Genomic DNA, 16,970 nt, shown 5'->3' with positions numbered 1-16,970 from the left:
AAACAGCCTGGTTAGAAAAACATCAGCGCAACTTTCCTGCCTTATCTTAATCATGTTTCAATATTGTGCCAGTCCTTTGAGATTTTAACTAAAGCAAAAAGACCGAGTAGAATTTCGCATCAACCTGCAATTTCACAATGCAATCTTGCTGCACTCACTATGTACAAACACAAAGAAATTTTTTTCCAGATAAAATCCACGTGTTTGGTTAATATTGGCTGAGAAATATCCCTTTTTGGGCTGAGTCAAACGAGCACAAAAGCGTGAGACAATACAACTGGAGACGGATAACAAAGTGCCTTTGACATGTGTGACATGGCCTTAATGCCCTCATTTAGGAATATTGAAAAGCTCAAATGAAAACACACAATGATAAGGTATTTTTGAAATTTAACTTAAATACCAAGCCACTTTACACCTCTACTAACCCTGATGGCAAATGCCCCTAGCTCAAGCCTCAGCTTGCGGCTCTCCTGTCAGAGATGAACTGGGTGCAAAATACAAGTACTAAACCAATCATATCAAAGACATTTGTCCCATTTAGGCAGCAATTATGTTTAACAAATTTCCATTTACTGAGAGTCCACTGTACTTCACTACTGGATGACAGAAGATCACTCCAGAGAATGCGTAAAAAGGCTTCACATGCATCAGCATTGCACGAAACTGTGCATTATATTTCGCCTTTTCTTATTATTCACCTTACCCAAGCACTTAGGCACTAAAAGCTCGTGCAAAGATTGACGAATGATCTCATCGTGGCAGAACTGCCCACCATTCGATACAGTATGCTCTCATTAAACAGAACCAGAAGGGACTGAGAAAATGTGTTTCATTCAACAGGAGTTCAGTTTACCGAGAGATGAACAAGGTTGCAGCGTTCAAGTATGAAACCAATCATATCAGAAGCAGTTGTTCCTTTTAAGGGGGGACTTGCCTTTCTAAACGAACTTTCTTGTTTCTTGTTGCATGTTGATGAAAATTGGCACAGATGCCGAAAATAGCATTACAGTGCTTTAATAAAAATTTCGAGGCAATAACACAAAAACTTAATGAGATACAAATTATTTCTTAATTGAACCTCGTGGAGGGGCAGGCGGATTCATAAAATGACAAAAATAGTTGGTAATTACTGAACGCAAAGCCAAATGTATATGCCGAGGGGGGCTGCGTTTTCAAAGTAATTTTTTTTTGCAACACTAAATTTTGTAGTTAACATTTTCTCCAGTGCCACTGCAATAAGCACACTTGCACTACAAACAATAAACACTACGAAAAATTCTTTAGGAAGTAAAATGAAAAACTAAGACCGCAGCCCCCTGAAGCACAGTTCAAGGAGCGTTACAAGACAAACGGAATCAAAATCTGTGCAGTGGTTGCTGAGATATCTGCTCCACGAACTGAGCATAATGCCAAAAAAAAAAACAGTATTGAGAAAACTGCGTTGGTGAAGTTTCACCTTCTCTTCACATCTCTAAAACACCTAAAAAATGTGATCTTAGGTTTGTCTTGTGATATTTGACTTCTCAGGCACCTGGCCTCTGCCCGTGTGCCTTTGTTGCCCATTTTTTTTTTCATGACCCTTTCTTTTTTATCTACAAAAGACTAGTATGGATTTCAAAGCAAGTTCTCTGAATGAAGGAATGATGTGATGGTAGGCATGACAGAATAGAAGGTAATTGAATAAGCCCATATACTGAAATGATTAGACATTTTTTTTGTGTTTTCAAGCTCTCATTAGCATTATTAGGTGCTTCTTAATTGGAAATAATCACTGAACGTTTGTTTATAGAAAGAAGTTTATTGCATAAAAAAAATCACTCACACCATGACAGCCTATGCCTTCTTTCCAAATGACTAACAGTTATGGGCAGAAAACTGGTGGCACAAAAATTTTTTAACAGTTTATTGAATAACGCGAGTCGGGCATACAAAAACTCGTGCCCCTGCTTCATACATGCTCTTTTGCCACTCTAGCCATGAAATGCATCATCATACGGCCAGTCACGGAAACACTAATCTACGAGACTTTCATTGTCTCAGAACATTCATAGACGCTAGTGGTGATACCAAGCAAGGCTCCAAGCACGTCTAAATTGCATAACAAAAGCTTATTCAGAGCCCTTCACATGACCGTGAGGTATGCGACCGCGTGGACAGTGCACCCGGCAGCGTGATGCACCTGCCGGCGGCATTCGGTGATGATGGGGAAATGTGTACCTACGATGACAAAAAACTTGTGCGCATTGCGCTTGTTATTGCATTTTCGAATGCCGATGGGCGAAACTGCTAGCCGCTGTTCTGAGCAATCCTTGGAAGTGAATGGGGGGGGGGGGGGGAGGAGGAGGACTGATGAGCTTGACAGTGGGGTCTGCTGCCGATGCGTAAAATGCCTGTCCGCGGTTTTGAGGAGCTAGCGAGTGATGTGCTGCATTGCTTGCAAAGAAGCATCTTGCCACGATTGCTCTAGTGCGGCATTCTTGCCCGCAAAGTTTGTCTCGCTGTTAGCGGAGTTTGGCCTAAAGACAACTCCGATGACGCGCCGCACTCGTAGACCGCACGCCTGCTCGTAATCATCTGATCGTGAATCCGCTTACAGCTTTGTTGCTTGCAAAGAAGCATGTCGCCACGAGTGTGCTAGCGCGTCGTTCTTGCCAGCAATCTCGCCCGCAGTTTCATTTAACATATTTCCGTTTACTGAGAGTCCACTGTACTTCACAAACTTTATCAACCATACCTTCACCGCATCTTCAAAACAGCAACAGTTATCTTACCACGCAGAGACCGCATCTTCAAGACAAAACGTATGAGTAGCTGTTCAGCTCTTTATGCTAACTCTTTCATTCGCCACACAATAGTTATCCAGAATAACCTGCCATCCTACATTGCCACTCAACCTAATTTCACATTGTTTCAGGAACGGTTATGCGACATTTCTGAGTAAATATCCATCACATGCTCTTTCAACATTTCTTTATAGGTTGTTTTGTGTATGTTTCCTGCTGTGGTAATTCACTTTTTATGATTTACATGAACATTGTACAGGCTTACTCCTATTATTTATTCACCTTGAGTAACTTGAGTAACTTTATGAACAAGTTTTCATTTTACTTTTTACTTGTGTACTGCATTCATTAGTGCCCTTACGTTTTCATAGCCAATTTTCTCACCTCTACTCTAATTTTCACTTGCTAAATAAATTTTGCATAGTGTTTGATTTGTGCAGTTAGCTCGATTTCTTTGTTTTTTGTTATAACCTTGTCTGACAATGCTTGAAGATCAATTTGCTTCGGGGGCCTTGAGGGTATGAAGAATAAAAAAGTATGTACATAAATAAATAAATAAATAAAGCCGTTCATACATATGACGCAGATATGAAAATGAGGGGAGTCTCACCTTTTTATGCCCAAAGAGGAGGAACTCGCGGAATTTCGCCAGCACACGACTCGAGCCCGTGCTTCCAAGCTGGGCACGATCGGACACCACAATGCCCTCATCAGGTGACGGGCTGCTGCCATCATCGGCCCCCTCAAGTGAGGCCGCTTCGCCTCCCTCTCCTGCAGGTCGACTCGCAAGCGCTGACGCAGACGTCGACGGTTCCAGGATCTCGTGGCCACGAAGAAGCAAATCCGCAATGTCCGAACCTGAGACAAACTGCAGAGCCACTGGATTACTTTCGACTGCTTGATGTGATTCAAGACCAGAGCAGCAGGCATTACTGGTTACTGGCACAGCTACCACTTGGACCATCTGAGCACAACTTAGAAACTATCAAACCATTGCAGGCGACAGGCATACAGCTGGCAACAAATATTTACAAGACAGGATATTTGTGAAAAAGAATTTTTAATACTAGTATTTCAACCATCATAGTATTTTGAATACTAGGATGTGAACTTCATTTTATGAAATCTCAGAATGGCTGCCCCACATTCAACATCTATTCCAAAAGTATTCAATATTCAATTTGATTCAATTCACTTTTGAGAACATTCCGTTTGCATTCAATATGAAAAATTTCTTATGCTCTAAAGATCTATAGTATGCTTTTAGAGTAGAACATAACAGCAAAAAAAGCATAAAAACGGATATGAACTGTTCACACTGGGGACCTGATAGAGGAATGCCCCAATTGAGTGGCAGCAAGTGATGCATACCCCGTTTTGCCTGAGCATGAGCACAAGCAGCTCCCAAAGGAGGATGTGTGACGACCGGTCAGGCAAGCTGGGGTCATCGGCAAATGACTGGATCCTCTGAGTGCAGAATTGGATCACGTCGTTCTTGTGAGTCTCAGACCTGCGTTAGAGGGTGTGATGAGATGACGTTTCTGCAGTTTCCCTATAGCACTGCTTGTTTTGTCAAAAGAATGATGCCTTTAAGAAACACTGACTCCTCACCAGGCAATTTTATTTCAAGGACGGCTAGCAGCAAGCACAGAATTCTCACACGTTAATTGAAATATTGTTTCACAAATTACCCTTTGCGATCCACTAGCACTAGACATGTTTTGCCCTTATAAAAAAAAAAAAGGCCAGTGAGTAGTCCCTCTCCTCTTTGATGTTCTACTATTGGTTAGCATGCGCAGTACGTACTACATCTCATCAGTACTAAGACCAGCCGCTGTCAGCCATTCATACTTCATGGCCCATAAAATTTGTGTGCCTTGTCTCCCTTTCGCTGCCTGAGGCAAGAGTAATGGTGGACACGAGGCCTTCCACAAAGACAGAACTATATCATACAACCAACAGAGGTACTTCTAATTGGGGGTGCAAGTCAAAAAAGCTTTCTTTGAATTCAGCATCGACCCCATTAGCTTTACATGTGTGCTCAAAACTATGAGCTTTGCATTCCAAGATTTGTCTTTCAGGCTTTGTATTCTTCAGAAGGCCACATCACAGTGTATGTAGGGTAATAATGAACCATATTTTCATTTAGTCGAACCCACCTAACAACAATCCCAGATATAACAATTCATCAGTTATAATGACCGTATTTCAGTGCACAAACAAATTATCACTGCTACCTATTGAAGATACCTCTGGATACACAGGAGCATAGCCTTATTACGATAGACATCCACAGTGAAGAGGTCTTTGGTCAGTTGTAAAAGAGTATGTAAAATTCAAGTACTGTTACAACAGCCTCTTACGGAAACACTGAATCGGTCTGTTTTAAATGGAGAAAATCACGAGTCCTATACAAATTTATTTTCAATGGGGCATAAAAAAGTTGATTTTTTGAAAATCATTCTTCAGTGTTTGTAGCCTTTTTACTATCTGACTCGAAAATATCTTCGCTCAAAACTACGTAGATGATTTGATTTGATATGTGTGATTTAACGCCCCAAAACCACCATATGATTATTAGAGACGCCGTAGTGGAGGGCTCCGGAAATTTCGACCACCTGGGGTTCTTTAACGTGCACCCAAATCTGAGCACACGGGCCATCAACATTTCCACTTCCATCGTAACTACGTACAGGTGCTGTAAAAAGGTTTTTGCACCGGCCAAGGTGGTGAAAATCATTGTAGAAGTCATAAAAAGAAAGAAAAGAAATGGCATTTTCCAAAAATTTATAGCTTCACGATGGCCCACCACAAGTTTGGGCTCACCGTAAAAGTATTTTGTAATGAGAATTTCGTGTTAAAAAAGCACACATTTGAAATTCATTTGGAGGACTCCAATCGGCCACTTCTTCCGTAATGCTCCAGCACAAATCGCTAGTCTGACGCTAATTCTGAGTACGCCTTTGGGATATTGTCGTCTGCTTCTTGTGTGTCGCGAGGTCGCGGCTGTCTAAATTTGCACTACAGTAGTGTTTCGATAATTCAAACTCTGATAATTCAGGCTTTCTGTTAATTCAAACAAAATTAGATTGGTTGGCCCTCTATTATTTCAATGTATCTAAAAGCCTCTTAATTCAAACTCCAAGATACGGTTAAATCGTACTTTTTGTAGTTCCATACCAAAAAATATCTGCTGCTTTCCCTCTACTATTGGAAAATTTAGGTGCTTGCATAACTTTAACAGTCTAACAACGAAAAATAAGCATCTGAGGTCTTCAAAGAAAAAGGCTTTGCTAGAAAACAAATCTTTGAAACGAAGCACACGCATGGTAAACTTTCATGCTTCTCAACTGGTATAGAGAGCTTTGTGCAAAAGGCACACGTACCGAAGAAGCAGTTGGCGATTCACTAGGCTTGTGCGAATAGTGCATTTTAGGTTCGAAGTGAATTCGAAGCGAATAGTGATTTTAATCGAATATTTTCGAATCGAATTCGACTGGTATGTATGACATATAAAAAAAAAGGAATATTTATCATGACCTAACTAACCTGCACAATATTTTTTTGAATTGAAATAGGTGCTCTATGCAAATACCATTTTTTTTTTTTTTTTTCGTTCAAAGGAAGTAGAAACAACCTTGAGTAGTAGTTTCGGTAGCATATGAGTGATAACCTGTAAGATACTTAACATTTCAAAATTTATTATACTTGGAGCATGTAAGTCGTGATGACAAGCTTAATAAAATGAATAATTGATTTGAGGGTGACATGTTCCTTTAAAAGGGCCCTGCAATGCTTTTTCAAGTAGCCATGGAGCAAGTGAACATGCTTGTTCCTTCAAAAAATTACCAGCGAAAAATTTCTAGAATCAGTCCAGTACCAGCGGCGTTCTAAAAATTTGTCGCACGCTGCAATTGCATTCTCTCTTTTCATCCTGATGAAATAGCTGGGACTTAAGCAGGGAGGAATGGCACGGCGAAAGAAAATACGTCACATGCACCTGGTGACCTTGAGCACCTCTTTTCACGGCTTTTCAGTGCGATCACGCTCGTACTCGAGGACAAGAGGCGGCCTCCCGCAGCGGCCCCGGTAACAACAAGCGCGCCATGCTCAAATTAGCCAATAGCTGTGACCAGAGCCGTATATTCACTTCTTGGCTCTGACAAGTAGTTTTTGAGCTTGTAGTGTCATTTGCCAAAGGAAGTAAGCAATTTTTACCTTTCAAAATTTATTATTAATTACAGGCCGCGTGCTGCGCTACAATATTTGCCTTGCGTGTTCTCGGTAGCCTTTACTACCGATCGGCAGCGTTTTCTGAACATGTTCCGTAAGTGTTGCAGGGCCCCTTTAAATTTGAAGAGGGGTTTCGCAGCAAAACAAACTTCTTTCGAATATGTGCTTTTACGGCTTAGCACTTTTACATTGCAGCGAAACCATCTTTACAGGTGACAAGCGGATTAATATACACCTATTCGTTCATTGCGAATACTTCGAAAATACTCGATAATTTTAATTCGAATCCAAGCGAATTCGAATACTCAACTATTCGTTTGAATATTCGAAGCATTCAAATATTCACACAAGTCTACAATTCAGAATTTCTTTAAGAGGTCTGATTAGCAGTATATGGCTGATAAACTTGTGGACCTTACACCTCAGCTTTCTGTTCATTGCGTGCAGTTAGGGTTTAAAAACGCTTTTAAAAAAATTTAAATGAGATAACATCAATGCCTAATTGTAATGTGTTTTAATGCCTAATTGTAATGTGTTTCAATGCCTAATTATAATGTAATCATCAATCAATGCCTAATTTTAATGTAACCACCCTTGAAAAAGAGGTTTCGACCCGGCTGTGCACGTGTGAACACCCCCCTGCAAAAAATGATCCTGGCCCGCTCTCAGTGCTTACAGCCAATCAGAGGCCATCATGCTCTCTCCAAGGCGCAAATGCAGTACAAGTGAGCGCCATTTTTTCTTTCTTTATGTTTGTGTGCCTGCGGCTGCCTCTTCCCCTCGAGTCCTTATCCAGCATGGTCGATGCTCATGGTGTTACCTGTTGGTGCTCTGTGAACTTTCTTGGCGCGGTGTTGTCATGGCTTGTGCAAAGAGGCAGAATTTCCCATTTGCCGCGAAACTCGAAATCGTAAATCAGGTCAAGCACATTGAGAAGAAGTCCGAAATCATTGCCGCGTACAAGATTCCAAGGAGCACCTTGAGTACTATCCAGTAGAACAAGGCAGCCATCAGGGCCAAGTCGGACAAAAGGCCAGGTGCCCGTGGCACCCGATGTGTGCGCGCTGCTGTGTACGAAGATCTTGAAGCCGCCGTTTACAAGTGGTTTGTGGATGTTCGGTCGCAAAACATACCGATATCCGGCCCCATGATTGAGCAGAAAGCCAAAGACCTTCCTTTCTTGCTTGGCAGGGATGATTTCCAAGGCGGTTCCGGATAGCTCCAACAGTGCAAAGAACGGCACATCGTTGGCAAAGCAGTTACGGGTGAAAGCAGAGAAGTGGACCTGGACAGTGTAGACAAATGGCTCGAGGAAAACTGGCGAGACATCACAGCAAAATATAGAGCCCAAGATATCTTCAATGCGAATGAAACCACTCTATTTTGGCAAATGTTGCCAAACAAGACACCTCGTATGTCGGGGCGACAAGACTTGCAGTGGCAAGGCAGACAAAGCCCATGTGTCCGAGCTGTTGTACAGACGGATCGAAAAAGCTTTGACCTCAAGTCATCGGGAAAGCACAGCCCCGCGGCATTTTTGAAATGCGCTGCCTCTTCCACTTACCTACCGAGCAAACTCAAAAGCGTGGATAAACGGGGAACTTTTCAGCAGGTGGCTATCGTCGTGGAATGATGATTTGGTCGGCGAAAATCGCAAGGTGTGCCTGCTCATGGACAATTGTCCATCGCACCACTGCAGTACAACCTTCAGTAACATCGAGCTGCATTTTTTTGCCCCCAAACACTACGTCTGATCTACAACCACTGTATCAATGTGTCATACGCGCACTAAAAGCTGGCTATCGGAAGTGTCTGGTGAAGAGGCTCCTGCAGAACTTTGGTGTCGACAGGGAGCTGAAGATCCGACTCGCTCCGAGCTCTTTCTATGCTGTGTAGATCGTGGGCAGATGTCACGGAGGAGACAATCCAAACTGCTTTAGGCATGCCGGCTTCCGCATGCCTGGTGATGACACCCCAAATTCCGATGACAGCACTGAAGACACTGCAAGTGTTTTCACCGAAGCTTGGAGCGAGCTGGCAGAGTTCTCGGGTGCTATTGACGGATAGACATTCGATGAGTTCGTCAGTGCGGACGATGATGTCGCCATCATGAGCCAGCCATAAGACGACTACGCTGCAGACGTCGTGCCAACCACGAGCCAATGCGACTGCAACTAGGAAATTGACGATGGCCTGTTGCCTTCGGAGTGATTAGTGCGCTTGTGTTCGTCCTGCACTATTGCGTGAACATAGAAGGTTACGGCCTCAGCTGCTCCGCAGGCAGTGAAGTCATTGAAACAGAAAAAAATCCAGGACTATTTTGTTCCAAAGTAGGGCACCCAAGTAAGCCACCATATAACTAATAGAATAGACACTTTTATTATTGGGTGTGCCTTTGTGTGATCAAATCCTATAGCGGGCCTATATCTAATTATGCCATATATCAAACTAATAAACGCTTTTTGGCGAGTTCAATATACCTGGCTTTGACTGTATACTGCACCCTTTCATTAGACAGCAACCCCAGTGCGGTGTGCCTCGTCATGCGAACCACCACAGCATTGCAGAGCCGTGCCGTAAGCCTCATTCACCGGAACCTTATCCCTACTGTGTAAACCCGACAGGAAAATCGCCACACCCACGAACCCATGCACAGACTTTCATCATACTTCTCCAGTAGAAGCAAAACAACTCTTGGTGCACTTAAAAAGGCTGATTACGGCAAATGGAGATTTTCAAAACATCTGGGAGAATTTCTTCAAGGGCACTGTGCACTCTTCTGATAGAGTTAAATTTAATTGATAGCAAAGTCAGTTTAGTTCACTCAGAGGCACGCAGCAGGTGCCCCTTAACAAAACAAAAAGGCTTAAATCTCACCAGAGATGGTAGTGTCGCTTTTTAATAAAACTGCAAGTAAAAAAAAAATTACTTGGTTGCTGATTTGCCCCCCTTTTGGAGGGCAATTTTATATACACCAAACTAGTGACATAATGACCATTTTTCGGGGCCCTTCTAAGTTCGTTATAGATGGGTTCAACTATTGTATTGATGTTCAGTTTTATAGTTTCTGGTTATTGCACAGAATTCAAAAATTTTTACTATGTATTACACGCTCAACATGCCAGCCACTGTCTAAGACGTGGGAACAGAAGGCTCGGCCCAGCTGATAGAAATGCTGCTTATGGCTGGGGATCTATCAAGGGGATTGAATACACCAGAATCTTATGTTGATTTCTTATGCTGATTGCCAGAGTGCTTGCTGGCAAATTTTTGTTGCGACTTAGCTTTTTTTATCCCACTTTTCTCCAACTCATTTCTATTACTCCCATGCTCATGTGTACCTTTACTATCCACTTCCTGCATAATCCTGGGCAAAGGGTCACAGTATTGTTAAATAATAAATAAATAAAATAAAATAATTTACCACTGTAATAACTGCCAACTATGCATTAGTTTTGGTACACCTGCTTTTCTTAGAAGAAAATGTTTCTAGAGCACAGCAGTAAAAATGAAGAAATAGATATTTGTAGATAATCAAGGCATCATCCATAATAACCACTCAAATGTGTGCACAAAGTATGAGTGCAGCGAGGAAAATAATGTCGCAGCTAACCTGACCAAAGGCCCTGGAAATGCTTGCAACTCGTGAAATTGCGGATCCTTTTGGAACAGGTGCTGCATAAGAGAACACAATAGAAAAAAGCAATAAGTAGACAGTTCACTCCACATACAGAAGTGCAGGTGCGAACCAGCAGACACAGAAGGGGAACGCAAACCAGCATGCACACAAGCCGAGCAAAGGACTTCGTCTACACAAAGGTCCCTTTAGTTCACAGAATCTGAAAAGCCCCAATACTGCATCACAGTCAGCACACAGGCTCAATTCCAAGACACACCATCTACACATTCGTAGCACAAATTATACTAGCACATTTGTTGTTGGCTAATGTCAATCAATCAATCAATCAATTTTATTCGGCATTCCACAAATAAAGATTATGAACGCGAGGACAAGAACAAAAACCTGCTATCTAGCAGCTTGACAAAGGTCTTTGCCCCAATTCTTGACAGCCAAAAAACAACATAACATGCATCTAAACATCTTTAGTTCTACATTTTTACTAAACATTTCTGGTTTTCATAAGTAGTGGGGAACTCAAAAGTAAAGATATACATCAAAATTAATACATGATAAATATGAAGTGCACAGTTTGAGCAAACAGATTAAGTTAAAAAATGTAAAACAGAGCAAGCAAAAACTGTGTACAATATTGAAAATGTACACATTATTCTACACAAATTGGACCTACGAAATTCGTATATGCTATAAAGGCTATTATGCATTCATATATAGACATCATACTTAGCTAATGGAAAAATGAAGCATGCATATAAATTCAACTTCAAACAAGAACTGAAAAGTTTAGAACAAAATATGCAACAGGCAAATCATTTTATAGAGATAGTATAATATGCCCTACTGGTTTGAAGACAAGTGCTCAACCACATGCTACTTTACTAAATTTCTTTAAAAAGATTCTTTAAATGCAAATGCCGTTTTTTTTTTTTTTTTTTTCAAATTGATTGAGCAAGCATGACACATGGTATGACAGGCTGCTCATTCCATATTTCATGTGCAAGAAAAAAAGTATGAGCCGTTTATCTCTCTCCCTCATCTTATATGAAAAGTCAGGTTGCATAACGATAATATGCTGCCATCATTGCTAGGCATGCCATTCAATTGTGCATGAGACGTTTTGATTGTGCTTACGTTTACTTATCCTGGTTATATACGCCATTTTGAGCAGACAAAAATAATCTTGTTGCAGGTTCACCACTTTTCTCTCTAGCTTCTCTCCTTTTCTTTTTCTCTCAGTGTGCGTTGCGAACAAGCCTGGCCTTCAGCTCTTTCTCTAAATAGTTTAACTTCTTGAAACTCCCACAACGGACTGAATTTCACACTTGGCAGGACTAAAACATACATGCCTCAAGTGAACAGAATACATATATTACATTGCACACAACACAATAACAAGCATAGATACATTATATGTAAGACTACCAGGAAAGCAATGGAAGTTCCATCCAAGTAATTCTGAAGAGCGACTAGATGCTGTCACAAGAATCCTACCTTGAGGCTGTGAATTTCAATAGGAGGTGGCAGGTCCCCACTGCTTAGGGTTGGTATCAGCTTGAGCAAACCATTTGTGCCACAAAAGCGAGCCAGTGGATGTGGTCGAGAGAATTTCTTGACCTCTTCTGGCTGAGGCACTGTAAATGCAATGATGTGGAAAAAAAAAAAAAAGAACATCTTCAAGGGCGGAGAGGCACACCCTGGTAAGGCAGTAGTCACAGGCACCTGTGACCAGTCATTGCCGAATGTACTATGATAAAAACCAATAAATGCAAAGTTGCTACGTGAATCATTCTTTCACGAGCCCTTAAATGCACACTTCTTTCCTTCATTCATAGTGCGGGTCTCGTTCTGGCAGACTTAGTGCCTTCAGGATGTATACAAGAGATTATTGGCCAGCTGCCTGCTTGTCATACATTCACATTCTATGCGACGCCAAACAGGAAGAAAAATAGTATTCCACACTCGTCGTCACGGCTACTGGTGGCACTGACTTACGCTCCCACGCTTAATGCACATACTACATACCCAATAAAGTGGAAGGGGGAATAGCCGCCGTTGTACCTCAGTTGGTAGAGCATCGGACGCATTATTCGAAGGTTACAAGTTTGGTCTCTGCCCACGGCAAGTTATACTATGATCTACTTTTCTTTCTTCACAATTTTACATTACAATTGCTTCTAATAACATCTCCAATACTTTCCTTGGCATGATTGTCTGTTAGAGCTCATTAATATTGTGCCTAGCCAAGAAAAACATACCCTTAGACGTACACTACTTTCATTCTTTCATGAAATAACTGTTAACTTCAAGTCTTCTAACACGGTGTATGATCAGGAACCTGTCTTCCATTAGCAGAGACAAATCTCATCCCAGACACACCGAACACAGATATCAACTTGTCTGAATTGGACAGCAGTTGCATTCCCTCGGAAATACCATGAAAAAGCATAGCGCTGTGACACAACATTAATCTACTGTCCCCCACCACATTTATGTCACTGAATGTTGCACTCGGCTGTGTCCACACAAGTTTACTTCGCCTAACGTCGCAATAGCATCGTGTACTGCCCAAATATTCACTGCCAATAAAACCACAATGTCTTGCTGGATGCTGCAAAAGGGGACAAATGAATTTTAAGTGGCCCTGCAGCACTTTTCAACATAGCCAGAAACTACCACTGGCTACACAGAACAACATGAAGGAGAAGTGTCCCGTTGCTAATGCCACCCAACGGCGAAAATGAATTTCATACTGTAATTGAGCCCTCTGGTTTTGAGAGCTAGAACCACAATATGATAGATTATCCAAATAAAGCAAAGGTTTAGGCGAACATGAAAACTTGGAGAGATGAAAAATCCTTGAAACACGAAGTGTAACTAGAGCTTGTAGCGACACCCTGCATTCCAAGGATTTTTCGTATGGTGCATTATGAAGCATGCTGTGATGTTTGTAACAAATTAATTTTGATAACCTGGGATTCTAGCAGAGTACCCCTAAATCTAAGTACTGTGAAAACCCACGTATAGCCCAAGGTTTTTTTTTTCTAGATTTTACTATGCAATATTTCTGCCCCGAACAACATGCCGATTCCAAGAATTTTCGGCCCGAATTCGTAGTTTAGATATCGGCAATACGTCGTGGTGCTATCATCATCAACAAGTGTCTGCACGCTTCTGCAGTAAGTACCGTAATTACTCGAATCTTATGCGCACCTTTTTTCCGCTTAAGCGAGTTCATAAATCGCATGCGCGTTAGAATCGAGTAAGAAAAAAATGAATACGCCCGCCCCCTACGCGCGTCGGCATGGCGTGTCGGCCATTTCTGCCTATGTGTTTCCCATGTGCGGCACTTCGTACGTGTGCTGAGGAGTTCGTCATCTTGTAGTGAATTAGCATCGACAACATGGAAGGGCTGACTCCAAAAACTCGAGTGCACCACGATGCCGCTTTTAAAAGAAAAGACATCGCGTGTGCAGAAAAGGACGGAAATCGAGCCGCATCGCGATCGTTCGGAGTTCCGGAAACGTGCGTGCAGGTCTGGCGGAAACAAAAGCAGAAGATTGTCAACAGCAATCACAGCAGGGTCGGTTTCCACAAATTGAAGAGCTGCTCGACGAGTATGTGCTTGAGCAGCGAGCGGCACAGCGTCCCGTGAGGACCAAACTGCTCCAAGTGCGGGCTATGCAATTAGCCTTAGAAAAAGGTCTAATGCGGAGCCAGTTTAAAGCGAGCAGGAGCAGGTGCTGGCTAACTAACTTTATGAAGAGGAAAGGCTTTTCCCTCTGAAGGTGAACAGGCATATGCGAAAAGTTTTGCGGAGAAGTACGATGAAAATCTTCACAGTTTTCAGAGGTTGGTCCTAAACTTGCGGCACAACAACTACCTGCTTGGGCAAATCGGGAATGCCGATCAGACGCCTCTTTACTTCGACATGCCTGGCACCACAACCGTCGAGAAGAAGGGGGTGAAGCAAGTTCGCGTGCTGACATCGGTCCACGGTAAAACTACAGTGATGGCAATGCTCTGTTACACGTCAGATGGGCACAAACTTCCCCCGTACCTCATATTTATATAGAAAACGCTCCTGAAAGGAGCCATTTTTTTCGAGTGGTGTGATCGTGCGGGCCAGCGAGAAAAATGGGTGCGCGTTGCAATCGATGTCTTACTTTTTTTTTTTCGTCATGGAAATCGGGTGCGCGTTACAATCGAGGGCGCGGTAGAATCGAGTAAATACGGTATCGTTGTAGCGTTTGTGACTTTAGTCCTACAGGCAAGCCACAGTGGCCATTGTAACCACTTGACGCACGTAACAACGGCCACGACTTTAAGTCTGTGACTTTATGCCATGCCAGCTCTGCGAAGGCAGTATTCGGTTGCCTCTAAAAGGAAGGCAATCTTAGCTGCTGAAACCATTGGTAACTGTGCTGCCGGGCGACAGTTCGGCAAGGACAAATGGTGCACTTGCGGCTGAAGGAAGCAGAAATAGGCCCTCTTTGCGTGCAGCGGCCAGCGGAGAAGTTTTCGGGGTCCGAAACATGGAGCATTTCATTTCCTGACGTTGAGATATAACTGGCGAACTTTGTTTGGGAGCAACGGGCAGCACAGCTCGCTGTCAACATGAAGCTGCTGCAAGCAAAGGCAATGGAGGTCATGTGAGATCAAGGCATTAAGCAGGCAGTCTTCAAGGCGAGCAAGCATTGGGTGTCCCGCTTTATGCGCTGCGCTGGATTCTCCCTACGTCGGCGTACGTCAATATCACAGAAGCTGCCAAAAAACTACGAAGAGCTGCTTGTTGGCTTTCAGAAGCACGTGATTTCCTTGCAAACGGTAGTCTCCTTTCAGCTGGGCCAGATTGGAAATGCTGATCAGACACCTGTCTACCTCGATATGCCCTTGACTCTGACAGTTCACGAATGCTCCAGAGAAGTTACCGTGCAATCAACTAGGAATGAGAAAGCGCGGGTGACTGTAATGCTGGCCTGCACGGCAGATAGACGCAAGCTGCCAACCTAAGTAGTGTTCAAATGAAAGACACTGTTGAAGGGGAAAGAGTCCCTAAGAAATGTTGTCGTTCACTGCCAGGACAAAAGGGTGGATGGATGAATTGCTCGTACTTGACTGGATAAAAGTCCGTGTGGTGTTGACGACCTGGAGCATAATTAGAGCTCCCATCTATGCTTGTGCTCGGCGCATTTTGGTGTCATCTGGTGAACTCAGTGAAGCGATTGTTATGCGACTCCTGCACTGAGCTCATCGTTATCACAGGAGGGATGACATTCCAAAAGAGTAGCTACTTGGGCTGGATGGTATTGCATTTTTGAAAAAAATATGCTTTCTTAGTGCGCAGGAAACGTTTCAGAAAGAAGACAGATAGGACAGACCACAGTGTCCTATGTGCGCTCTATTCTATCTGTCTTCTTTCTGAAATGTGCTGTGCGCACTAAGAAAATATATTTCTTTCTAAAATGCAATACCAACCAGCCCAAGTAGTCACTCCTTTGGAGTAGTATATTTCAAGTACATCGGGCTCTTTTTTCCTTTCCTGCCTGTTCGAGACAGGCGTGCATAAGTTTGATCATTGATGTTGCACTCTGTCCTATCTGTCTTTCTGAAACATTCCCTGCGCACTAAGAAAGCATATTTCTTTCAAAAATGACATCCCAGCTTTAGCTCCTTGATGTGTGCATCAATAAGCCATTTAAAGACAACACCAAGCGCCTGTACATGGAGTAGATGAGATCCAAAAGTGACCCCTACCGGACGACTGAAGCAGGCCTCGTCAGCGATGCTACGCTCGTGCATCGCCGAGGCTAGGTTCACATTCCTGAGGAGCTCATTTGCTGTTCCTTGAAAAAGTGCCCTATCTCAAACTTCCTGGATGGCACTGACGACGAGGCCCTGTGAGAGGACATGTCCAACACGGAAGCTTCGGATGACAGCTCGTCAGGAGTAATCGAGTGTAGATAAATGTATTTTTTCTGTTTTCCTCGGCCTATATTCAGGTGTAAACTTTTTTTCTAGCATTTGCTATGCCTGAAATGCACCTCGGACTATATGCGGGTCCAACCTAAATGTGGGTTTTTACGGTACCCAAGTTCCTTTCACTTTCACTCTTAATTGAAATGAAGCCACTGTGTCCAGGAATCAAAACCATGTTGTTGAGCTTAGCGGCAACATGGGTACCTAGGTGAAACAGAACTAACTATTTTTGTCAATCTTTAGTTATTTGCGCCAAGACCGGGCTAAAGGTGGCAGCACCGGCCCCACACAAGTATAGATAGCAGTCGTCGGCGTAGCGTATACAAATACAGGCA

The 16,970-nt window shown here is 42.8% G+C and overlaps 1 protein-coding gene across 5 annotated transcripts in view; it reads right to left on the bottom strand.

The window, feature by feature from the left end:
• Window positions 1-16,970, bottom strand: part of LOC119160912 (uncharacterized) — a 256,608-nt gene that overhangs the window by 133,083 nt on the left and 106,555 nt on the right. For all 5 annotated transcript variants that reach the window (XM_037413180.2, XM_037413184.2, XM_037413182.2 and 2 more), the window contains 4 exons: window positions 12,151-12,290; window positions 10,633-10,694; window positions 4,158-4,296; window positions 3,397-3,654 (listed from right to left, as the gene is read on the bottom strand). In XM_037413180.2, the coding sequence (XP_037269077.2) occupies window positions 3,397-3,654; window positions 4,158-4,296; window positions 10,633-10,694; window positions 12,151-12,290 (599 nt within the window). The remainder of the gene's footprint in view (window positions 1-3,396; window positions 3,655-4,157; window positions 4,297-10,632; window positions 10,695-12,150; window positions 12,291-16,970) is intronic.

The sequence above is a fragment of the Rhipicephalus microplus genome, chromosome X, assembly GCF_043290135.1.
Source record: "Rhipicephalus microplus isolate Deutch F79 chromosome X, USDA_Rmic, whole genome shotgun sequence".
Lineage (NCBI taxonomy): Eukaryota > Metazoa > Arthropoda > Arachnida > Ixodida > Ixodidae > Rhipicephalus > Rhipicephalus microplus.
Note: the sequence above shows the minus strand (reverse complement) of the source record. Positions and strands in the feature narration are given on the sequence as shown.